Raw genomic sequence first — 26,260 nt, forward strand, 5'->3', positions numbered from 1 at the left:
CAGCTAGAAGTAACAGTATTCTACTTTGTGCATTGAAAGACAAATGAAAAAAAACTGCCCTACTAATTAATGAAGAGACTATGATGAAGGTCTGTAATAAGCCATATTAAATACAGAAAAGTAAATAACATGGAGTGAATCTGCATGAAAGCATGAAGAAACTTAAGACATTCCAGGGCTGCTATGATTGACTGTATGTTTTCATAGTGTAATTTAAAATATGCATGTAAATGTATTTAATACAACATACTGACTGCTGTCTTCTACCTGTATGACCCCCTCTCTTTTCCAATGGTTATGGTCAATGTGACAGAGAGAGGTATCCCAATCGTTGTGGCTTTTAGTATAACAATGACCATCAGTGGGCTCTAGATGGACAAACTGTCTACTTTTAAGGCTAGGCTTAAAACTTTCCTTTTTGATAAAGCTTATAGTTAGAGTGGCTTAGGTTATCCTCAGCTATCTCTGTAGTTATGCTGCTATAGGCTTAGGCTGCTGAAGGACATAATGACCACTTTCACCCTCTTCGCTACATTCTCACACTACTCTCAAATTTTGCATTATTTGCTGTTATTTCAGTTTTTAACTTTATGTTCTCTCTCTTCCGAGCCTCTGCTGGCAACAACTTAATGCTCACCCTATACCGATGATCCACATGGCCCTGTCTTTCAGTATTTCACCCTTTCTCTCTCATAGACATGGCAATTGATTGAGTTTTAACTGTGACTAACTCTATGTGCTCTCTTTCAGACTCTAACCTTGAAAACTGGCTCAGAGTTTATCTGTTCTTTCTTTCTAGATGAAACCACTAAAGGAGCTACATCCATTAACATTTACTTTTCCTTCCCATAGAAAGTACTCCTGGATCAGTTCTTCTTTGTTCTCTTTGTGTCTGCTCTGTTCTCTCAAACCCACAGTCGGTCGTGGCAGATGGCCGCTCACACTGAGCCTGGTTCTGCTGGAGGTTTCTTCCTGTTAAAAGGGAGTTTTTCCTCTTCACTGTCGCTACATGCATGCTCAGTATGAGGGATTGCTGCAAAGTCAACGCCAGTGACTGTCCACGGTCTCTACATGCTCATCTAGGAGGAGTGAATGCTGCAAGTCACTGACTGGATGCAATCTGCTGGGTTTCCTTAGATAGAAAAACGTTTTATCCAATTTGAATAAATAACTGAATCTGACTGCACTGTTCAATGGTTACAATTAATTGGAATGTATTTACCTGACTTTCGTGAAGTGCTTTGAGACGACGTGTTGTGAATTGGCGCTATAGAAATAAACTGAATTTAATTTAATTGAATTGAAAGGTGCTATATAAATAAAATTGACTTACTTACTTACTCACTCAAATCACACAGCATTGTCAGAGTTGTTTTCAAACCATTTAGCCCTACGGATGACAGTTTGAAAAGCACTGTTATGGATGTGCCTATGAGAACATAAGCAGACTTGTTTCCATAGAAACAGTATTTATCTCACCCACTACATGTGACAAAGCTGAAAATACATGTAGTGTTGGCGCGTGCACATAAACACACACAACACCCCCATGGATACTGCTCACGTCATCTCCTCTACACATGGCAACCAGAGAGGAAGATGGCCTCATCTACTCAAGTCTAAACAGAAGCCCTTTCTTTATTGGCTCCTGTTTAGACTATGTCCACAGTCATTAGGGATGTATTCATGTAAGTAAGAAATGATAGAAAATAGTGTTTTTTAAGGGTACATTTTTAACACTGAGGGTTTGTTTGATTTAATGCATTAATCAAAGCTTTTTTTTTTGTATATTCAAGAAACAGTACAACCTCCTCCATTTTCACAACTATTTTGCTCCCCTTATTTGCTTTCATTTTACAATGGATGATTCATGAATCAGATTGTACTGAACACATGCAGGAGAAATCCTGATGCCACCCATCAACATTTCCAAAAATATTAGGCAAACCTTAGTGAATGGAATGATTTCTACCATTTGTGACATTTGTGATCTGGTTTTTGGTGATGTCAGCAGCGCAACAGATCGTTATTTCCCCTGTTTTTCTTCTCTTGGAGTAAAACTACCATCAGCATAGTATTTTGTACCCATAATAAACATAACACAAACACTTTGGGTTTGAGAACAAGGAGTTCTTTGCTTTGGCTGTGATTTATATAAATATACAAAAATACACCCCTAAATATATGTATAATGTCTTCTTTATTTGTAACTAAATCGTGTCTCTGCCAAAAGATGCTCTTTGGTCAGGGAAGACACTTTCGGAGTTTCAGCACACGCAAATGCAGGCGTGCATATAGCCAGTGTCCACACATAGCTCTGTGCATCTGCCCCCCGAGTGTTATTGTGTACTTCTGCAGACATTTTGATGTCCCCATTCTGACATGTCACTCTTTGCAACCTTTCACACACAACAAATGGCTGCCCATCAAATGCATTCACCCTTACAATCTTCATGGAAGCACTCGTCTCTTTCTCACGCCTTGAGTGGATGTGATAATGATCCATGTCATCTCATGTCTCTAAGGAGCATTAAATCTCTTAATGCTTTGTCTAGGCTTGTTCTGCTCCACATTAACCCTTAAATACTATTATTTGATGAGTCATGGCCGTTCTTTTCTTGGGAAGGCTGAGCTATGCATCCTGACCCCTTTCCCTGTTACAAATAAGCTGACTGTAGAATCTTCAAAAATCAACTGATATTTGTATATGATATAAATTGTTCTATCTTCTCTTAAATCGCAGGCAATTTTTTAAGTATGTTCCTAGCAACAGATTTCATATATTGTCATAATTTCTAAATAAGGTGGATTTGTTTAAATATAAAACTTGAATATTTTTTAGCATATCATTATCTGTCAAATAACCTCTAAAGCAGTAATATCAGATTAAATGTAAGAAATAAAATCGTGTTGCATATTTAACATCTTACTGGAGTAATCATGCCATAATGGCATTTCTAAACAGCCATCATGGCATTTGTAAAGCCTTGTTGCAGATATTAAAACATAGTGGAATGATGCATCCCTTCAACTAATTAATTTGATACACAAAACATTGATTGAGTATAAACAATTATCATAATTTAAAATTATTACAATGTGTCCAAACACACGAAATTCTACCTTGTGTAACATCCCTGACCTGCTTTTTATGAAGCCAGGAGTGCAACAGGTTGTTTTTTTCATTTCTCTAGCTCTAAAATAAACACCAGCATTTTAGCAGACGTTTTCCTTCCAAGTACATCAAATAACTTAAACAGCTGCCTGTACTTTACTTAAAAGAAGGGTGAAAGTAATTTTAAATTATTGCCAGTACTATTACAAAAACCTTCATTGATTCGTATTGTTGTCTTTCTCACTTCATGCATAAAAAAAAAAAAAAAAAGTCCAAATCCAAACAATTAAAAACATTTCAATATTGTAATGTAGGCTACCCGTATGGATAAGGCAGAAATTAGAACCACTTGACAATATTGGAAAAAATACATTTTAAATGCTATGTATTTTTTTAGGCGCTTGTCTGATTCATTTTTGCTTTTAAACTGTTTTTATTGACCTTACGTCTAACTAGAGGGATAAGCAGTAGGGTAGAACTATGTGCTTGTTTCTGTGGGTCCAACAGCTGCTAGTTCCTTTTTCTGATATGGTGCCTCCTCACCCTGACCCTCAGTTGGTCAAAGTCTTGATCATTTCGTTTTCAGATTTTCTGGGGAAACTTTTGATTTTCAGGAACTCTGTCTTTTTTTAACAATAAAGTTTTTTTGTTCTCTGCATTGTTATCAAGTATTTTTTTTCATTTGAATTCAAATATATGACTATTTTCTTCTGTTTTCCCCCTTTTTTTGATAGGCTTTAGAAATTTAAAACACGTCAACCACAAGATTGTGTGGATTTTCTTTGATTTAATTTACTGTTCATCCTTTGCTGCTTGTTTTTTTGCCGCTTGCACCTGGAGTTTTTCCCCCTAGCAACAGCTGTGGTTTGGAAGTGGACCCAGTGGTGCTTTAGTTTCTTAATGATTCTTGTGTTCTGTTCTAGATACATTCTTGTTTCTGTTCTGTAAGAGTTTACTTGGGTATGTTTTCTTGCATCTTTGTTCATGTTGATTTCACTCCATGCCCCAGTCAGTAATCAGTTTCATCTCGTCCACCTGTTCATGCCAGTCAGTTTCTGTTTTTTTCTGTGTCATGCCCCCCCGCCCCCCCTGGCGGGTACTGAGGAACTCCGCACATCAGCTATCTGAGGTGTTGGCGGACATCTTCAACACCTCCCTCTCACTACCTAACCCGGGTAATCATGAAGTGCTTCGAGATGCTGGTCATGACTCATATCAAGAACTCCATCGACACCATTGTGGACCCCCATGAACACGCCTACAGGAAAAACTGCTCCATTTACAACGGCATCTCATTGGTAGTCCACACAGCCCTCACCCGTCTGGAGAGCAGTGAATCCTACCTGTCTACTCTTCCTGGATTTCTCCTCAACCTTCAATACCATCATCCCACAGACCCTTATGCAGAAGCTCTCTTCTCTTGGACTGAGTCCCACACTGGGTAACTGGGTCCTGGACTTCCTAACCAACAAACCTCAGACTGTCAGGATCCATAACACTGTTTCCTCCTCCATCACCCTCAGCATTGGCTTGCCCCAGGGCTGCGTGTTGAGCCCCCTCCTGTTCACTCTGCTGAAGAATGACTGCTCGGCTACCATCCCAGCTGTCATATAGCAAAGTTCGCAGACACAGCAGTAGTGGGACAAATCACGAATAATGATGAGTCCAAATACAGAGAGGAAGTGGAACACCTGGTGCAGAGAAAACAACCTCTGCATCAATGTGAGAAAGATGGTGGTGGATTTTAGAAGGGACAATCACCCTCTCCCTCCCATGCACATCAGAGGGGCAGCTGTGGAAGTGGTCCCCAGCTTCAGGTACCTGGGTGTGCACATATCCAATGACCTCACCTGGAGTGCCAGCACTTCCCACCTGGTCAGGAAGGTTCACCAGCGTTTCTACTTCCTCAGGAAACTGACAAATGCTGTGTTGGAATTATGATTATCGATTAATTAATATTTATCAAGAATTATAATTAACAATCATAATTTGTCAAATTAATTTCTTAACCAAAATCCTCATTTATGAATCGAAGACCAGGGATGTCTTCTGGTGTTGTAACTGTGGCTCAACGCCTTTGATAATTACAACCGTTAAATACTCAGTAATAAATGATAACTATTACCAGAGATGTCACTGTTTAATCAACTGTTTCTGCCAAAACGTGTGGAACTTTAACCTTATTTTGACTGACGAATCACTCTTGCACAAAATAAACACCCATGACTTCTCTTTATCTATGTGAATATTTATTAAATCACAGCCTGATACAATCCGCTCTTCCGATTTAATCATCTTCACCTAATCAAACATGCAAAGTTCTACACAAAAGGGCAAAATATACTAACTAAACAAAATAAAACAAAACAGCAGTGGATGTGTATGAGATCAAACCAACAGTTATGGCCAAAGTGATAATATGACAAGGGAATATGGTGTTGAACGAAGCTTTGGGAGCGCAGCCCGCCAGAAAGTGTAGCTCAGTGAAATGCACAGTCATAAAACATCCCCCAACTCTGGGCGGGTGTGAGCACACAAAGAGTTATACAACTTTTGGCGGCAAGCTAGTAAGCAGTAAAGTTGAAGACAATGGTGAATTTCCCCATGAGATTATTATAACAGTTCAGTTTCACAGCGCACCTGCACGCAGGTGTTTGCACGGTAAAGACACACTTGCGAGACACGGCGGTCTCCGAAAGTACCAGCAAGTTTCAAAACAATGGCATGCACATACAATTCAGAACACATTAGACTCTAAATGGCGACTCTAATCGCACAAAAATGTCCTACTCTATCCTGCCCACGCTATCCTTAATAAAGAAATAGAAGAGAAATAAAAGAGGATGGGTTTTACTTTGTTGAAGTCTTCCTTCTGAGCAGAGGGAGAGAGGAAGAGGGGGGGAGTTGGAAGTTAATGTGCGTCCACAGTTAACTTCAGGAAGAGCGGTCAATCTTCGTCCTTTAGCCTCCTTGGCAAAAAGGAAAAATATGATCTGATCATCAGCAGTCGACTAGAACCAACCAAGGAGGGAAAGTTGCATCTCCTTGAAACTCTGTGGTTTTGGTTGCTGGGTTTTGTAGGACAGACTATCCTGCAGTACAAAATGGCCGATGACGTTGGAAAGGCATTGTGGCGTCCAGCAACATGCAAATGGTCCAATATTCGGCAAACAAGTGGTCCAACAGCTGGACTTCGGAGCTCAGTCCCAAGGAGCTGCTACCACTGTGCAGTGAAGAGCATCCTCTGCATCTGCATCACCATATGGCACGGCAGCTGCACTGCTGCTGAGAGGAAGGCTCTGCAGAGGGTGGTAAAGGCTGCACAGAGGGCTTTAGGGAGCAGGCTTCCCACCACCTTGGACCTCTACACATCACGATGCAGGGGGAGGGCCCTTCGCATCATGAAGGACTCCACCCATCTTGCACACAGACTGTTCTAGCCCCTCCCCTTAGGCAGGCAGCTGAGGGGCATTTAGATACAGCTTCTTTCCTGAAGCTGTCAGCCTGCTGAACTCGAGCCACACTGTAGACTCTCTCATTACACACTGACCTGCACTAAACCCATCACCCACCAAAGGTGCAATATTTCACTCACTTATAGGTGCAATATTAAGGATATTCTTATGCTTTACATGTGTATTTAGTACTTTGCAAAGTTAATTTCAGCTTCACCATTTAACTGTGTATATTTATTTTTTTGCTCTTTGTTGCACATGTTTTTACTGATTGCTATATATTGTTAAATTTAGCTTTGTATGTTATACTTTTGTTTTTACTTAAGAATTAGGCTTCTTAACTAGGACCTGAGTCCAATTTTCATACCTTAACATGTAAATATAAGCTGTTATGACAGTAAAAATCCTAGAATCCTTGAATAAGAGAAACCTTTTGCTCAGGATCACTATTTTGGGAGCCAACATGCCTTTATGTCTAGTGTGAGGAGTAAAAGGACACGCAAACTCAGGTTTGCTTAGATTTCAGTTTCTACAAATAGCTTTGTGAATTTACATGTCAGTCTTTACACCAAAAGAAAGTATTTAAATATCAAGCTCTCTTTCATTTTTTTATGAAAAATCTGAAGATGTGACAGTAACCCAGATTGAACAGCGTTCGATTACATTCCACGGTCTGTACATTCCTGACCGCTTTTAAAAACTACATATATTTACAGAACCTCTAATCCATCCCACAATGCTGAGACAGGCACTGTCTGGAGTAATGCTGCATCCATTTTCCTGGTAATGATTGATGAAGCAAAATGCATTCTGAACCCCTCCTTAGATGATGAGTTCGCTGATGTGGTCACCACTAGTTAAATTTTTCAAAAAGAGTCTCATAGGTTGTTGACTGCAGCTGAACTTTCTAAATGATCCTATAAATATTGCTCCTCAACTGCTTTTGTCTGATAAAATTCAAAATTACAATGAAATCATATCAAGATGAGATATGTGCTGTCACTTGAGCTTTAAGGGATTCACATCCAACAAAGAAAGGTAAAAAGGCAATTATATTAGTTTGGCACAATCCAAGGTGTGATTAGGGGGTTTAAAGGTATAACATCTAAATCTAAAATAGCTAAGTTCACAAAACTTTAATTAGCCAGTGCCAGTGGGTCTAATTTTGTAGAAAGCACCCAAATGCAGACTTTAGTTTGACAATGAGATGCGAAAGAAAAACCTTTGTTTACACACCGAAAAATCCAGAATTTGAAGAACATAAATAAACAGGTCATAGGACAAGAAGCAGGGACTACCTATGTGGGTAAAAAGCAGGATGCAAATAAGCATAGAAAAAGATCTGACAAAGGAATTGCCTATAATTGGGAGGAAAACATACTAGGAGGATTTTTAAATGGGATGGTATCCTGGTGTGTGATTACAAATGGGCTGTAGCTGGGAGAGTAACATGGACAATTTGAAACTAATGGAAAGGAATGGGTGCTAGTCAGGAAATTACAACAAAGGCTAACCCAAAAAAAGGAAAAAAAAGGAAACACATACCAAGATAAACTAATTAATAACTACTAGAACATGAATCTTCAATCTAGACATCCTATATATACATATATATATATATATATATATATATATATATATATATATATATATATATATATGTGTGTGCGTGTATATATATATAAATATATATGTGTGTATATATATATATATATATATATATATATATATATGTGTGTGTATATATATATATATATATATATATGTGGGTGTGTGTGTGTGTGTGTGTGTGTATTGCATAAAACGTTCTTCAGTTAACCCCTCCTGTTTGATCTAAAACATGACACACACACCAGGAGAAGGATGCATAAACTTATTCTAAACCTCACAATATTCATAGCCCTCTGGAATATTTCCTATAAATTTGGCCTCCGCATTGCTGAGTGATCAAAGATGGATCATTAGAAAATGTCACTCAAACGCCCCTCAACCCTCCAGTTGCCAAGGATACTGTAGCAGAACTGAATGGAGGCTGTGATGGTGGTTTCAATGTGAACAGAGTAGAGGAGATTTATAAGAATAATAAATCTACTTCTACTTCTGGCTATTTTTTCTCTCCGTGCTATTTATTATGGATCATCAAACCTAACATGAAGCCAACTAACAGTGATAAGGGAAACCACTCAGCTTTTAACCACAGACTACAGTCAAACTTTGATAAAGCAAGCAATATTTGTGAACAGCTTTTATTCTTAAAGAATTTTAAGCAAAATCTGGTCAGGTGTATATGTAGGTTTGCCATTTGGTAACCATTATGTCTCCCATGCATTTATAGACATTGATTAACTTGATAACATCTCAGTAACAGAGAGGTGAAATACATTATTATAGCATTGCAATATTGTTTTATTTAAAGAAAGTGTATCTTATGAACTCTTTCCATTTGTTGTCAATATGACTTTGTCAGTTCAACTTAGCTTTAAAGACACCCCACCACATTTTAATTGTTTGTATGGTGCTCATTTGAAAATAAGATGGCATTGTGACAGGCAAGACTCAAACTATTTGTAATCAACATAGAAAATATGGCTGTACACAAAGCCTCGCTAACAATGCTGAAGTTGGCATCTGGTTTGCTAATTTTGACTGGATCCTCAACTAAAGGAGAACTATTTGACTGTAGCTGCCATTTTTAGAACAGAGGAGAACTTTGTCAAGCATTAATTTGCAAAGGCACTCATTGCTCTGGACTGAGAGTTAAAGGTCAACAGCTATATATTATCAAACAAAAGACCTATTTTACTGTAGATGAAATCTGCACTGAATTTTATTTATTTAAAGATCCTTTATTTGAGGAGATGGACATGATAATGTCAAAACATAACATGCAATGTTGGTTTTTGCCATAATCATTTCAAAATATCAATTGCGACCCACATTTCCTGAATGCTCACAGTCCATCATTATGATGTCCTCACCCTAAACATTAAGATCTTAATCAGTGAAATCTATCAGCTTTGAAGTTTGTGAAAGTTCATCCTATCACCAAGGCATATTATTGGTAAGCAGAGTTTTAACAGGAGGCACTTAAAATATTATAGCATCCACACAGTCTTTTGCAATAGCAATATTGCACACATATATTTTGCAAAGATGGTTGTGATTTATACACACTGAGCAGCAAATACAAAATACTGGCATTTTCAATGAGAAAAGCATTAAAAATTACAATACAGGCAAGCCAAACCTGGACTTAAATATTCTGCAATGTAGATTTTTTAAATACAGTCTGTGATTTATTAAACCCTTTGTGAGGACATAAAGAAAGGATTATTAGTTTCCCAAAAAATATCGTTAACCTCTACTCTCATATCTTCCTAGTGAAACCAACATTTTGTATCATCATGTGAACTAAATGTATCATTCCTCCAATAGTAAGTTGACATTCTGAATGCATTTATTCTAATGGATAATGTCTTGCTTCATGTTTGTCACCTGAAAATAAAACAAAAAAAAAACAACACACAGAAGTAAAAATGTACATCCTTCATTGAGTTTAGCTCTTAGCTGTGGCCATAACTGCATTTTAGGAAGCTTCTCAGGTAAAATATTTCTTAGTTCACTTGTAGCCGGAATTCAATCAATAGTTGTAAATCAGTTCAATCAATAGCTAAAAAATACCATTATGGAACTCTCCTCAAGCCAATCTCTGCATTAAATTATAAAGTATTGCAAACATCTAGACCTAAAACTATGGGGTATGAACGCTGTCAAAAACATTGTGTATGTAAAGACGGAAAGACATGCATATAGTTAATAGTTGTGCATAAGTAAAATCCAAAAGAGGTATTCTATATTTTCTCTGTAAGAATACAAAATAAAGTGTTACAGTTTCAAGAAATTACAAACACAAAGTTCAAGTTTACAGTTGTGATCTCAGGCTGGTTAGTGGAGCACTTCTTCTGCTGGCGGTACGCAACAAATTCAGAGGTGCATACTGCCACCTACTGTACATAATTGTATAACTCCACCCACTATATTTTATGTTTTACTTTTGTATTTCATAAAAATAAGAACACTGCTTTATTTATAATACTCTTGATTTCCCCCCCTATCTCCCCTCTGTTCCTAATATTCCTTTCAGACTGAATTATCTTCCATTACCGTTTTCCATCATCCAATTCCGGCACTATGTTAACTGGCGGTGAGGAGTGTGACAGCGCCTGCGCAACGCGAATCGACTAACTCTGTTTTCCACTAACCAGCCTGAGATCACGTGACGGCAAGTTGCTGATGTAAAGTCGTATTCTCATAGAAAAGAAATCGTATTCACAAACTGTTATAGCATATTGTATTCATAAAGAATAAACCACAACTGTAAACTTGAGCTTTGTGTTTGTAATTTCTTGAAGCTGTAAGATTTTATTTTGTATTCTTACAGAGAAAATATAGAATACCGCTTTTGGATTTTACTTATGCACAACTATTGACTAATATGCACACATTTCCGTCTTTACATACACAATGTTTTTGACAGCGTTCTTACTTCTTATAAAACAAACTTAGAGTAGCATATTTTATGAGATTTTATAATTCCTGACATCTTACTTTTATATCTGGGCCGTTACAGTTGAGACTCATCCCTCGTTCATCTGTGATCTCTGTAATCTCTGTGAGGTCATCATCCTCAAACCCGTCCAGACTGATGTCATGAGTCAGCCTAGTTGTAGGGAAAGATTAAGATGAGAAGGGGAAAGGAGAGAGATAAGAGAAAAAAAAAGAAGTTAATCTCTCGGCCCTCAAAATTCACACAGCCTTATTATAATCATGAGATTGATTGAAATGGTTTGGCCAAAATAATTAATCTATCTAGCTAAAGTCACATACTATTCAAGCACTGTTAACAGTATTCTAGCCTTCATAGCATGAGGAATAAATGGAAAAACATTTCCAAATGTGCAGGGTATTCATGCAGTCAGGATCTTAATGGCTGATTTGGATTTATAGTTTGGTTTGAGGTCTGACCTGACAATTTTGATTTGGGACTGTTAGGATTTTCTTGCTGATAATGTAAAACATAAAAACTCATCTGTGTGAACAAAAATATATATTTACACATTTATGTACACTGACATAACAAAAATGTGTCATTAATTAATATAAAAGTGTGGCAGGTTCCTTGTTGAAGCAGCACAACAATTTCCTAGTTTTAAGTAATGGTTTTACAGACTAATAAAAAGTTGTTTTTTTTTTAATACAAAGGAAGGAAACAAACAAAAAACATCCATATTTTTCACTATTTGTAATTTCAATCAATGGCTAATAAACTGGTGCACCAGCAGTTTATTTGCAACACTGTACAAGGAAAGGGCATTAAAGTTATTTCAATATTCAAATCTTCTTTAATTAGCAGTTTGTTTATTGAAGAAAAACAAAATCAAAGCAAAAAAACAAATGTGTGTTGAAAGGTGACACCACATTATTAAATAGCTTGTAGAACTCCTTTAGAAACAATGACTTGAAGTAGCTGCTTTCAGTGTGGCTTTATTAGTCTTTCACATCATCATGGAGGAAACTTTGCTGTTCTTTTAAATTAAGCTTTTGTCTAATGATTCAGTTTCGATCAAGCTTTAACAGATGTCCTCATATTTTGGGTATACAGAGGAATTCATTGTCCACTCAATCCTTGCAAGGTGACCAGATCTTGTGGTTGCGTAACAAGTCATAACTTCTCACCTAGCATACTTGACAGCTGGTTTAATGTGTTTGTGCGGATATACTGTCTTTGATTTTCAGCAAATTTAGCATTTGTTTCTGATCTGACCGAAGGTCAGTGCTCCAGAAATCTTGTGGGTCAATTATATATAACTTCCCATGGTTGTGCAACCATAAACATTATTGAAAGAGGTTTCTTTGGCTACCCCTCAGAAATATAGAACAGTTTCTGGTGTGAAGTCTGAGATGTTTTATGTCTTTTTGCTATTTCTATTAGCAGTGCATCTGACCTTGGGGTGAATTTTCTGGGACACTCATTCCTGGAAATCCTGACAATTTTCCTTTAATATTTTCCCACGTGTGAGTAATCTTTCTCACTGCAGAATGATGGATGCACATTGTTTGGAAAAATGCTTTACAAACCCTGCCAGACTGATTGGTAGCACCAATTGCTTACCTAATGCCATTGTGGATGTGTTTCCATTTTTAACATTGTGCTAACATGCCATGTAAGCTCCAAATGAGCATACTGCAAAATTCATGAATTTATAGAGATGGTTATATTTTACTGATGATTAATTATCCAAGCTCCTTTGATTAGCGGGGTCAAACTTACAAAGTGTGCACTTTCTTTTTACCTTGATGGTCTATAAATACAGGTTGTTGGTGGATGTTGTAGTTGTTTTAATTGACAATGTTCTAATCAAATCTAATAACATACAACATTTTCTTTAATCCATTTTATTTTGAGAATATTCTGTTAACTGAGTATGTCATTGTTTTCCATTGGTAAAACCCTATTTTATTTAAAAGTTCAAACATATAGAGTAACAGACATGTGAAAGCAAGATAGAAATACCAGCATGAAAGAAGAAAGACTTGAAGAGAACAATAACTCATTATGGAATTAAAACTAAAAGGCAACACCAACTTTAGGTTTATCTAAAATCATAACCTACTATACAGAAAACTCAAGCACAACCTTAATTTATGTGCTTTTAAGTTCATATGCTTATTTTTGGTATATGTGGTAATATGTAACTTAATTTTGCAAATTTCTGTAATTATTAATATTCCTATTAGGGTAACTATATGCTAATCCTGAACAATAAGAAAATACGAATATAAACAAACTGCTTTCTCATTTTGTTACACTATGTCCATGTCCAAAATGATAGATAGAGAGTAGAAACGCCTATTAGATTGAATAAATCTCAGTCAATCGATAGTTAATTATTTAAAACAGTAAAATTTGTTTTAGGTCAAAATAAAGTTACAGAATAACTCTAGGATATGAGGCCACTATCACACTGTTTCCCATTTTGCCATATATGTTGGCAGTATCCCTACACTTACACTTAATTTTTCAACATGAATAAAAAGCAATAAAAGTTTATCTTAGATGTAATCCAATTACATGTTTCACGGCCTCAGAAGAATAGGATAGAGTGACCCTGATGCCACGGTGAATTGTGGCCAAGTTAGCTGTACCCAGTAGAGCAAGGCAACAGAGTAAAATACAGAGGAAATTACATTGTCATACACTTTGGTGAGTATCCAGCTTTTGACTTTAAGACTTATCAGTTTCATGCTAAAGTTTCAAAAAAAAAAACAAATATGAAGAGAATGTGATTTAAGTTGCATTAAGGCACTAGAAACTCTTGGTTGTTACAGCTTCTGGCCAGAAAAATGTAAAACACTACATGTCCAAAAATAATCTGCGGTATACTGACTTAGGTGGTGTTTAAATTGTACATGCCACAGTATCAGATAAGTAGGAAGGTGAGGCTGCAGCATTTTTCAACATCAATCCATATGTCTTCCCAGATTGTTAAAATGCAAAGTCGATACACAATGTTGTGACAGAGGTATTGGTATGCTCTGAAAAAAACATTACATTTTTCTGGCTTCACTGTTCCCTAGCCCTCAGTCCTCAAATCGTTCGCATATAACAACAAGACAAAAACAATACAGCAAGCCTGAATATTCTTGACAGACTGTCCTTTTCTCTCTGGCAAGATTCAATTAACTTTGAGTAAACAAAGCCTCAATTGTCCTGGTCCTCAGTCTCATCCGCCTGTTATCTCTCTACCTTGCAGGCAGTTCAAAGGAGTAGTAAACTGTTGTTTTTTTTTTTGGAAGAATACAAAATAAAAAGCTTAAAACAGTCATAAGAAGCAAATCTCATGCCATTAACAGTAGTAAGAAAAATATGACATACAACAAATGGCATCACTATGGCAGACTTTTGTTCAGCTTTTCCTTAAATCTTCAGTCATCTTTGTAAACCTGAATGAATAATTCTTACACATACTGGTTTTGATTGCAGCTTCACTTTAGAATAAACAAAATCAAAAAATGTTCTGTTTTTGTAGGAAGAAAAAGCTTTCACGTATAAATGGGTAATTTATGGAAAATCTTACATTTTATAGTAAGTATTGGCAGGCAGTAAATTGTGCAGCATTTTCAGAATTTGATGACATCTAATAAAACTATGTAGAATTGTGTTCTGATGTGTTTTAAAGCCAAAATAAATACTTATTTATTATTTTCTATGAGCACTGGTTATTCAAATGATGTTTACACTGTACTAAACTACTGTAGAAAAGATTATCATATTTCTCATAGTTTAAACCCAAACGTGTCACTAATTATGTTCCACACAAAGACCTTTGTCAATTGTATCTAGAAATATTCTGCATTATACCAAATAGTAATTAGTTGTGCAGGACAGTAAAGTAATGATCTTGAGATGATTTTAATAGCTCAGTTTTTTAAACAATGCAATGGGAAACTGGCTGATTTTATTGAGTGTTAAGGTTAAGGATGATTCAGAATTATTATTTTGTTTACTTGGGGATTTAACTGGGATATTATTTTGAATATTAAGATGATTTTGTTTGTGATTAACCCCCTTTTACCAAACTAGTCTAAAAAGTGGGCATCAAAGGCATTGAGGGGCAACCCAACTACCCAAACACATTATTGGTGTGTGGAGCATTAATTCTACCACAGTTTTTTGAAATTTTTATATTTGTATATCTGTATTTGTTATATTACTGAACAACTACAGTGAACTGCTCTCAGTCAATCCTAAATGTGAAGAGAGAGAAAGAAGAAAGAATTGCAAATAATGTAAGAATAAAGTAATAATCCCAATAAGCTTTGTGTATGACATTATTTTGACCATGTTTACTGATAACAGGGGTTCACAAGGACAGAAAGAGAGATGGCCATAGAGGTCAACAAGAGGTTAAAGAAATGAAGGTAATAATTGAGGCCTGTAAAATAAAGACCAAATAAAGGCAGCAGACAGTGAAAAGGAGAAAACGCAATGAAAGGAGGAGAAAATGAGTTGCTGTGAGATAACAGGACAGGACAGTGTGGCCCTGATGCCACAATGAATTGCTGGCAAGGTGGATGCAGCTACCAGAGCAAAACTAGACAGTAAAAGACATAGTGAAATACAGTTGCGTTGTTAGGTTGATACATTACGTAGACCACAGAGTACTAAGAAGAGTAAATGGCAATTTGCAAACTCTGATTGCAAATACTGCAAATTTACATCATATAGTTGAGGTAAACTTTGGTGAACAAACAGTGGTCCTTTACAAGGTATATGTCTCAGTTTGACACTTGGGTAAGAGTTTGCTATATACACTGCTCAAAAAAATAAAAGGGAACACTTAAACAACACAATATAACTCCAAGTAAATCAAACTTCTGTGAAATCAAACTGTCCACTTAGGAAGCAACACTGATTGACAATCAATTTCACATGTTGTTGTGCAAATGGAATAGACAACAGGGGGAAATCTTTGGCGATTAGCAAGACACACTCAATAAAGGAGTGGTTCTACAGGTGGGGACCACAGACCACTTTTCAGTAGCTATGGTTTCTGGCTGATATTTTGGTCACTTTTGAATTCTGGTGGTGCTTTCACACTCGTGGTAGCATGAGACGGACTCTACAACCCACACAAGTGGCTCAGGTAGTGCAGCTCATCCAGGATGGCACATCAATGCATGCTATAGTAAGAAGGTTTGCTGTGTCTGTCAGCGTAGTGTCCAGAGCCTGGAGGCGTTAACAGGAGACAGGCCGGTATACCAGGAGATGTGGAGGAGGCCGTAGAAGGGCAACAATCCAGCAGCAGGACCGCTACCTCCGCCTTTATGCAAGGAGGAACAGGAGGAGCACTGCCAGCGCCCTGCAACATGACCTCTAGCAAGCCACAAATGTGCATGTTTCTCCACAAACGGTTAGAAACCGACTCCATGAGGATGGTATGAGGGCCTGACTTCCACAAATGGGGGTTGTGCTCACAGCCCAACACCGTGCAGGACGCTTGGCATTTGCCAGAGAACACCAGGATTGGCAAATTCCCTTTTTTCTATTTTTTTATTTATTTTCTTTTACCAGTTATTGTAATAGACTAGTGATAAAAGTTATTTCAGGTAATACCATTTTAAAATGAAATTACCATTAAAACTGTATGTGATCACTGTGATATTAAAAACTTATTCATTCATTCGTTTATTAATTAATTCATTCAGAACCTTTGTTTACACAGCTGAGTCCCATCAAGTGTCATTATAAAGACAGAACTGCTATTAAGTTTTGAATATGAACGCATCTTTAATAAAGAGGGATAATTTATTTTAAGCACCAAGGAGCACCAAGAGAAAACTACGGCTTTAATTTTGATGGTAAAGTGAGCATTGAGGACTTTCTAAAGACGTTTTATCCTCACTGCTTGCACAAGGAAACAACAGGAAACAATGTTAGGCTTTTCAGGTGTTTGATCACTGTCTATCTTGTTCAAAGTGTCGAAACAGCAGATGAACTGAATTTAAACTTCCTTCAGATTTTTACAATTATTATAAATATTTTTGGCATCATCTGTGAGCCAAAAATTCTTACTCAACATAACAAAGCATCCCCAGCGGGGGCCGTGTGTGGAGGTTGCACTGTGTGGATGTGTCTTCATCAGCTTTTTGGGGATGGAGCTCATCTGTGGGTTGTGCCCCTATGGGAAGGAGATTCATAGCATTTGGGTTTGGGGGCATTTGTTCGATGTCTGTGTCGAACTGGTTGGGAGTGGCCCTGTGGGGCAATTCATGTTGGGGAGTCCAGGGCTGGATTCTTTGGTGTGTGCCGGCTCACTCCCGGTGGCTCCTTGCTGGGGCCTGGGCCCCCTGGCTCTGTCAGGCCTCTGCTTGGGGGTGATGTGCCTCGGGGTCTCGGGTCTCTGGGTCCATGGCTGGATCTACCCCAGCGTAGACAGCTGCTGGTGGGGCCTGTGGGCTCCTCTGTCTGTGGCTCAGATCTCCTGTCTGTCTTGGGTCCAGGGGGGCAGGTCTGTGGCTCCTCACACTCGCTGTTGCATATTTTTATTTTATGGAGAAACTTTATACACAAAGGCATGCTCACACAGGTGTTTGGATTCAGGTGTCAACAGATACACAGTTGTTCTAAATTGCGCCACAGTTGCCATCTTGCTTTCATTAGTACCATGCACTTTCAGTTACATTGCTGGTGTAATATACGTTTCTGCAGGTGTAGAAGCAATCTTCTAGTACCTTGTATTCTCTTCATCCTTCTTTCTCTCCTATTCTTTTCGCCTTCTCTCCCTTTTTCCTTTTTGCCCCACCTCTCTCCCTTTCTGACTTAGCAAAAAGGACACATAAAAATAAACAAATAAATTAACTAAAAATAACAAAGCACTGACTGGCTGGTGACCAAAACGTGTAGGTTCTTTAGTTTACTAGCTTGAGCATTAGTCTCAAAGACTAAGCTCTTAAATGTAATTTTTAAATAAACACTCAACAAAGTCTCTGGGAGTACATGAATTCAAATCACCCTGGCTAAGGTTAAATTGAAATAATATATTTGAATTTAATATAACATTTATTGAATCAAAAGGTAACCGTTTGAAAAGGATGAAGATCCTTTCTGTTATATCATAATATGAAAACGTCTGGGTGATTCCATTCAGAAACTAAAGACAAATAGACAGCATGTAGAAAGCTTTTAACAAACTTAAATTCCAGCACAAAAAACATGAGTAAATATAGCAGCTACAAGTACAAGATTGAAATACTGCTACTCCTTATTGACAACCCCACTGTGTAATTTATGAAATCCATAATGGTTTCATAGTTTCACAGTTCCATTGTTCTATTTATCATGTTATAATCAGCAATGCAAACAATTGAAATTACTTGCCTATGCAAAATATGAACACATCATATGTGGGTCTGTAAAATCCACAAATTTCAACTGTGTGGATCAGTTTACATACATAAAGTTCCCATTGAATGTGTATGGTCTGACTCTTGCAGTTGATCTCGCTACTCTGTCAGTTTTTGGCTGAAGTCACACTCTTAAGATGTCATTTTGTGGAGAAATTATCTGTGGAGAAATCCTGTTGTGCAGATGGACACAGCACTGCAGGATTGATGTTTCATTTTGTATAACTACGAATTTGGCCTAAACTGCTGCATTATTCTGACAGCGGGAGGTTACTGGCATTTGAGTGTCTTCATAGCATGCCTCTGGACGTTCATTAATGAAGGACAATATGACCTCACACACAGGAAATGATGGGCCAAACCAGCTTATTAGCCGTGAATCTAGATTTTAGCCAGAATCAACAGAGCTGTTTTTATTCGTAGTTGCAACATATATTTTTATGTGCCTCAAAAATTAATATTGCTGTATACTACAAGAAGTTGTAACAAGTATACTGTGGATAAATATCATATTGATGTTACAATTAATATATGAGTAACACAGGATGACATTAATGCGAAAAAGAAAACATGTGGGTCATAAAATGTAAACAGAACTCCAGAAAATAAATAAATAAATATAATGTGCCTGACCTTTGCCTAAATTATAGTAACCACACTGTTACTGTTTTTGAAACATGTCTGGATATGTAACAAACCTTCTCGTTTTAGCTAATATGCTGCTATCACCCACAACATACCCTAGCCAAGAAATAGCTATCATAGTATATTCGAGCATACCCTTTAAGTCTTTCCCCTTATATATGTTCCTGTTAATTCTCAGATCACATGATTTTGTCCCAACCAAGAGCTCACAAGACTCAATGCAGTCAGTCATTCATCAGCTTTGCCCTCCTGCAAGGACAAGACCAGGACTGTCCAGACAAGTACACCCTGTGTATGACAACAAACTCAAAAAACAGACTCTTCCACACCATGCTTCTTCTGCATTAACAATTTTGCCATAATGTACATGAACAACATAAGACTCCCCTGGTTCTATTTTTGGTCAAATTATGATCTCTCTCTCTCTCTGCACGAGACTGTTTCCAAGTGTGCAAACAGTCTCGTGCATCTCTTTTCCTTAAAGGTCTTGCCTGTTTGAGCTTTACGTTGCGAGGAGATGGCATAAAACATTGAAAATAAACACCAGCAGTTACACAATCACAAGGTCACAATCATCTATGCTGTTGCTCACAAAAAACAATGCCCTACCATTTCTCCCACTGGTCCTCCATCCAACCCTCTTCTCCTTCCCCTCCCGAGTCCATTCTGTACATAAGGAGGGCATCCACAGACAAGAGAAGAGAAGGATGAGAAGGGGCAAGAGGGTTGGAAAGTGTAGCAGGGAGGGAGAGAAGGAGGAGCAAACAGGAAGAGAGCCGGAGGAAAAAGAAGGAGGGATGCAGCTAGTCCGGGTCGGTGAGCGAGGAGTCAGATTCAAAGCTCCACTTGCTACCACTCATCCATAAGGGTGTGAGATAGATGGGGTAATTATTTGAAGCTGTGGCGCTGAAGCTGCCAAAGAGGAGTAGTGTTATATAACCCACACTGTGCTGTGTGCATCAGATTTACTACGCCACTGTAGAAAACCGCTGGTGTTAGCATATCATTCAACAGCACGGGAAGCCCCAACAGGAAAAAACCTCAGCACAACAGGACACTCCCTCTCTCTGTTTCTCTCATCTGAGTGTCAAGCTAAATTATTCACAAGGAACATCAATCATCAAAGTCTTCATTCGTCTTTTTTGTCTATCTCTCCATTTATTTTACTAACAGCATATTCTTTATTTTGTATCTGCCAGTTTAAAGAGTATGATCAGGTTTGGTAATATAAAACAGAACAAAACAAAAAAACACCACTTCTTGTTTATCTAGATTGTATTATTTACTTTCCGGTTTAAATTAATTTTAGTTCAGTTGCATCATTTTTTAGATATACAACAAAAATGTTCTTGTTTTTAGCTCCTACGTGTCTTTTTACCTTAATGTCCTCAGTTGAGCATTTTATTTGTATACGTATTCCTTGCAAAGTTTCCATTTTTGCATTGCTAATATCAATTTATTTAAAGTGATGAGGAAGGAAAACCATTGAAAACAACTGTCCATCTAGAACACCAGATAACGCAGTGACACTTATCTCTGAAAAGCTACAAAGACATTTTTACAAACATACCATCCATAAAAGCCATAAGCCTCAGTTATTTTAACCACTGGGAGGTTCGGAACAATTAACAGAGCTGTTTCAAAGACAGAAATAAAGCTGCACTGTTAGCATCATGAGCTGCATAACACTGCCATGACAAAAGTACAGAAAAACACATTAGTAGAGACATTTTGTGTTAGAATACACCAAAATATGTAATTATACCACATGGCTTCAACACTATCATGCAAAAGTTAGTGGAGAGTGATTTGAATGAGAAAGAAAGAGCTCATCATGCTGGAATTTGTAAACTGAAATAAAAATACAACTCATAAAAACAAAATCATAGATATTAGTGAAATATAGTGATATTAGGAAATGGCAGACAACCAACATCCGTTTTGGCCATGTGGTATTTGTTTGGGTATGTGATAGAGAATAACTAAAGCAGAGAATCTATGTCAGCAGTCAGGTCATTTTTAAGCTGTAGCAAAAGGATATCTTTCTTATATTCAGTAATGTATTAGAAATAACTGTACACTGTCTCATATATTCTGCTGCTTGATATCAGACTGTAACTCTGTGTTTAAAATACTACCTAAAACTAACAAACTACTAGCTAGTGGTAAAATCTGCAGGTAGTGAGGGTAGCTCACCTGCACCTCTCCTGAAACACAGCACTGTATGTGGTGCATTTCTGAGAATGAAGGATTTATTCTCTAATTCTTGAGAAATAATTGGGTGAATTCTGTGTTCTTGAGTATATAAAACTTCACCCTGCTAATTGCGTGGCCATTATCTGTGTTTTGTGAACTTGACTTCACTGAATACTGCTGTGGGTCACACAGATAATTGGTTTTGAAAGCAATGAGTTTAAATCCCATTACTAATATTAATTCAAATCTGCATTATAGAAATGAGGATTCATGAAGATGCACATTTACAAGGCCTTCTTTCCATTGATCAAAGCTTATGTAGCAAAGCGATCATGCTCAACTGCGGTTTAATCCCCAGCCCACAAAGTGTACCTGGTGTCTAGTTGTCAGTGTATCAGCGCATCAGTAAAACAGTTGTGGTTATAAAACTTGTAATTTATACATGGTCTACATGAGAGTGTTAATGTTTAACACTTCATAAATCACTTTATAAATCCATTTGTAGAACCTTAAATGAGTTTTGCAGAAAGTGTTGACCATACAAACTGCCATATAATGTCACGGCTCCAATTTCAGGCTCTGCTGAATTCAGTCACCAGGGTTTATGGTGGTCTCTCTGTACAAAAGCTTGTGCTTTCATCAAGTGGGCCGCCTCCCACTAGAGTCTCTTAGTGTCCCCTTAAAACTATGTGCCTAATCTATTATTTAAAAGAGCCATGTCAATCTGAAAAGTGCAGCTGAGTTTATCTGGAAGCTGGAGAGACAGCAATTGTGTCAATTTTAAAAGAAAGGAAAAAGCTGCTGTCCTCATAGACTATTTTTTTTGTAATAAGACAGAGACAAAGTGGACCTGCTGTTTATTTAGAGAGGGGTGGTGCCGTCAGCGAATACATGTCTGTTCAGCAGAATTAAAGAGACAGCAGCAAATAACCAGCAGAGGGGAACTGACATCCTGGACTACTGTCCAGGATGTCAGTTCCTGCTGAGGGTGAAATTCAAATCAGTTTAATTTACATCCCTACTTATTTTCAAATATGAGCTAAACTGACAATTACAAGGTAATCCTTTAAAAGATCCTGAATGTATTTTTACATAAAGGTTATAAAAAAATTCCTACCCTGCCTTCTATCTTTCCTTACAAACAGTGATTGTTCTAGACCAAATTTACAAGGGGGGCCAGGGTGGGACCAATGTTTTTTTCATAGGGCACAGAACAAAACAATGAAACAATAAAAACAGGAATATTTAATTGTTTCATATATTAAGTGAGCCAAAGAGCCACTTTTTTTAAGTAAAACTGATAAGGAAAAAATAAAATTGGTCCAAGGGATCAATTAGTTTTGGTTTCTGTACCAGTGCATATCATCATAAGAAACTGATTTGGTATCATGTCTTCAGTACAGGGGCCATAACAGGGTCCAGGACCAGTTCTACAGAGGCACTGACCCCTGTCTAGAATCCCCCATGCTTACAAACAGCATCCTGACAATTATCTGACTAAACGAATCCATTCAACAGAATCATAGAATCTACAGGTCTTCAAGATTAAAGAATACCTAAATGCTAGAACTGGTGATTATTAATTATACCAATTAATGTATAAATAAATGAGTAGAGTTCCTTGCACCAAATCCTTCCTGGGCAAGACCCTCATTGCCTCAGAATGAAAAAAACAGATTCACTTATTTGCCTGTTTTAAACTGTGAGTTTCTCTGTATGTTTTTTTGGGTTTCACAAACCCAAACTGTGTCTTAACCTGTTAATCCCTAGAGGTTTTAGAAGCAATTTTTGCCTGAAATGACATACCTGAAAATCTTTTTTGTATAAAATAATACATATTAATCTTCAACAGTATTTAGGATTTTCATCTAAAAATGATAAACAAATCAAAAATCCATGTTGCTATATGCAAAACTGTAATTGCTGAGGATTGCAAAATACACAGCCTTCTAAGATGTTTGACGGTTGTCAGCCTTTGGAACTTGAAACTGTTTGTAAAGATTATTATACTAACTTACTATACTAACCTTATTGTTTTGTGGCATGTTTAGCTATTGTAGAACTGTGTGTTGGAGCTTTGCTACTTTTCCACTGTCCCTGTCAGCTAAATATATTTGTTTATGTGAGAAGGTCCATTAAACCTTTTGCAAACATTTAGTAAAATATCAAAACAATGTATAATATCATCTCATCTGTCAGCCAAATGCCTTCTAGTCGTTATTTATTTTACTTCTTAAGATAACAAAGATCAAATTACCAATTGTAATGCATTGTTATGAACAATTAATAATGATACAAATCATAATACGTCAGAACATTTGAAATTACATAAAATACAATTTTCTCTTCTGCCTGAAAAATTTAAAAGAGAAAACATATTTTTAAGTGTATTTTCAATATTAACTTCTGTTGTTTAATATATATGTAGAAAGATCCAAGACTGCAGGGCTCAACCCCTATGTCTCTAGCTTGAACATACAAGATGCATAAGTAGGACTATGAGGTAAATGGACAACATTGTAAATTAATTATAAAAATCCATATGTATTCTGTTGCATCTTGACTTTGTTGACTAACGATGTCAAATTTAAAACACTAATAAAATTAAAGGTTTCAGTTTGAAGTGAAGGTGTTCCTACATCTAAGCTAATAAATAAATCAAGGCTAAGAGCTGCAATGGCAGCAGTGTGGCTGTCTTGTTTTTAACAGCAGCAAGTGGAGGAGGAATTAATTCAAGCACAGCATGTGAAGGGAAGAATGTCACAGAAAAAAATATGCCAGCATATGGTTGATGTGGGACCAATCCAAGCCCGACTTAGTTTCATGGCCTCATATTATGTCAGGCACAATACTGAAATATTTGTTTGATCACAAACCAGAAAAAAAGCAGAACCAGGTTTTCAGCTTGATTTATGTGTTGAATCTTGGCCATATCATTCTACCGATTTTTAGGTCTTGTGATACATGTCTTTTCATTTCATCAATCAACTAACACATTTGGATTGCCATTCATTGTTATGCTGAAGCTGTTGGTTTCCAGATTGTTAGACACAATGGAAGCACATTTTAATGTTATTTGAATTAAATAGCTATCTGTTAGTCAGACAATAAGCACAACTGTTGCTGTAAAGCAAGTCTCTACAACAGAGACTGGTATATGCATGTGTATACCACAATATTGGTATGGGAAAAGACTGAGCCAGAGGGAGGGTGACTTTCTGTTGTTATCTAGCTGGGGAATATTGATCAAAGGGCCTACAGCCACACAGTAATGGCACTTAATGAGCATAGCTTTGGCCAAAGGCAACCTCTGAGTTTACTTGACAGTCCATGAAGCAACAGCATGCTGCTGATCTTAGCTTTCTTATCTGCATATAAAATCAGCTCCAACCAATCACATGTATTATTATTATTATTTTTCATGTCACATTATGCATCTTATTATCAGTTTAATTTGTGCAGTACAAGATCCATGCATCAATGTTTGGTAGCACAAAGAGAAATCAAAGAGTCGAACAACAACAAACTAATGAACTATTATCTCCTAAATTATGCAAATATTCAGTTGGACCATATACCATTACGTTGACATGTCAAATAACATGTCATTTGTAAAATCATGGGGGAGGAAAGTTGGTTTCCTCTTAACTTCAAAGCTGACTTAAAAAAAATTAGCCAGACAATAAAGCCTAAGTCCAACAGGACCAAATAGGGTCCAGTTGATTTTTTTAAAAAAAACCGAAGCTATTCAATTCGTATTGTCGTTGTGTTAAAGACTGCAGGGATCTAGAGGGTTGATCAGATTAGGAAAAAGTAGGTTATGCGACATATGCTCTGTGATGGTGCAGCAACACCGCTCCGTGCAGTCCCGTGGGAGCAGACACGCCCATAACCAAAAAGATGTTCCCCTGAAAGCCGAAGCTCTTAGTAGGGACAAACGCTGCTGCTGCAGTGGCGGATCCGAACAGCGAACATTAGCACCCATCAGTCCTACAGAGTCTCTCCAGATCTCCCTCTGCGAATACACAGTCACCTCGTTTACCCCAACAGAGGCACTCCCTGCCGGACCTCTTACCTGAAGCTGGCCGGAGAGTTCACCTGGAAGCTACGGCCGGAAGGCGGGGTGGCTTTCCGCTTCTCTCTGTCCGCCATGCCGCCGCGCGTTCATTCCTCTACAGACTCCGATGACAGTGTGAAGCCGACTGGCCCGGCGGACACCTGAGAGGTGCGGCGGGGAAGCTGCGATAGGGTGATGCCTTCGAAGACTCTGGGAAAAATGGCCACTTGTAATGGCTGTTGCGGTTTATTTATTTATTAACATTTGCAAGAAATACAAAAGCGTAAATTTTATTTTTATTTCCATAGAGGCAACCAGCTCATCAAAGCGACAGTGTAAATGTATGGAGCTAAATTGGGGCCATAAAGTTTGTTCAAACAAAAACAATTTGAACCTGATAAATAAAAGTTTATTCAAAAGAAAAACATTTGAACCTGAAAAATTATTTTGAACCTCTCCCCAAAAAATGTGAAAACTGGAAAAAAAAAGTTTTGCAACTGAAAAAAAAAAACTGCTGTGAAACTGGAAAAAGTAAGTTCAAAACTACAGACTAAGCGGTGGCATTGAAACCAGATGCAAAACGAGCCGGTATTTTCCGAATACCCCTGCATAATTAAGCCGGGGCTTTTTTTTTTATTTCCGCTCTGTGTTACAGATCAGCTGTTCGCCAGCGTGCAGCAGAGCTGATCTGCTTGACTGGAGCAGAGGAGAGGTTTGTCCGAGCTACCGCACCCTGTTGGCGGTCAGACCCCTCGGGAGTATCCAGTCCCTGCGGTTTCCAGAGGCGATCAGACTCTATCTAACACTGACTCTTAAAGGAACGAC

At 37.6% G+C, this 26,260-nt stretch overlaps 1 protein-coding gene across 2 annotated transcripts in view; it reads right to left on the reverse strand.

Moving 5' to 3' along the window:
• The window catches only part of LOC124867257 (C-Jun-amino-terminal kinase-interacting protein 1-like), a 61,531-nt gene extending 35,760 nt beyond the window's left edge, over positions 1–25,771 (reverse strand). The window contains exons 1-2 of one of the 2 annotated variants that reach the window (XM_047363616.1): positions 25,454–25,771; positions 11,179–11,290 (exon numbers count right to left, since the gene is read on the reverse strand). In XM_047363616.1, coding sequence (XP_047219572.1) covers positions 11,179–11,290; positions 25,454–25,530 — 189 coding nt within the window. In that variant the 5' untranslated portion in view covers positions 25,531–25,771. Of the gene's footprint in view, positions 1–11,178; positions 11,291–19,791; positions 20,036–25,453 lie in introns of those variants that run through there. The other variant, XM_047363617.1, reaches the window with a different exon arrangement.
• Between the last annotated feature and the right edge of the window lie 489 nt (positions 25,772–26,260).

The sequence above is a fragment of the Girardinichthys multiradiatus genome, chromosome 4 (assembly GCF_021462225.1).
Source record: "Girardinichthys multiradiatus isolate DD_20200921_A chromosome 4, DD_fGirMul_XY1, whole genome shotgun sequence".
Lineage (NCBI taxonomy): Eukaryota > Metazoa > Chordata > Actinopteri > Cyprinodontiformes > Goodeidae > Girardinichthys > Girardinichthys multiradiatus.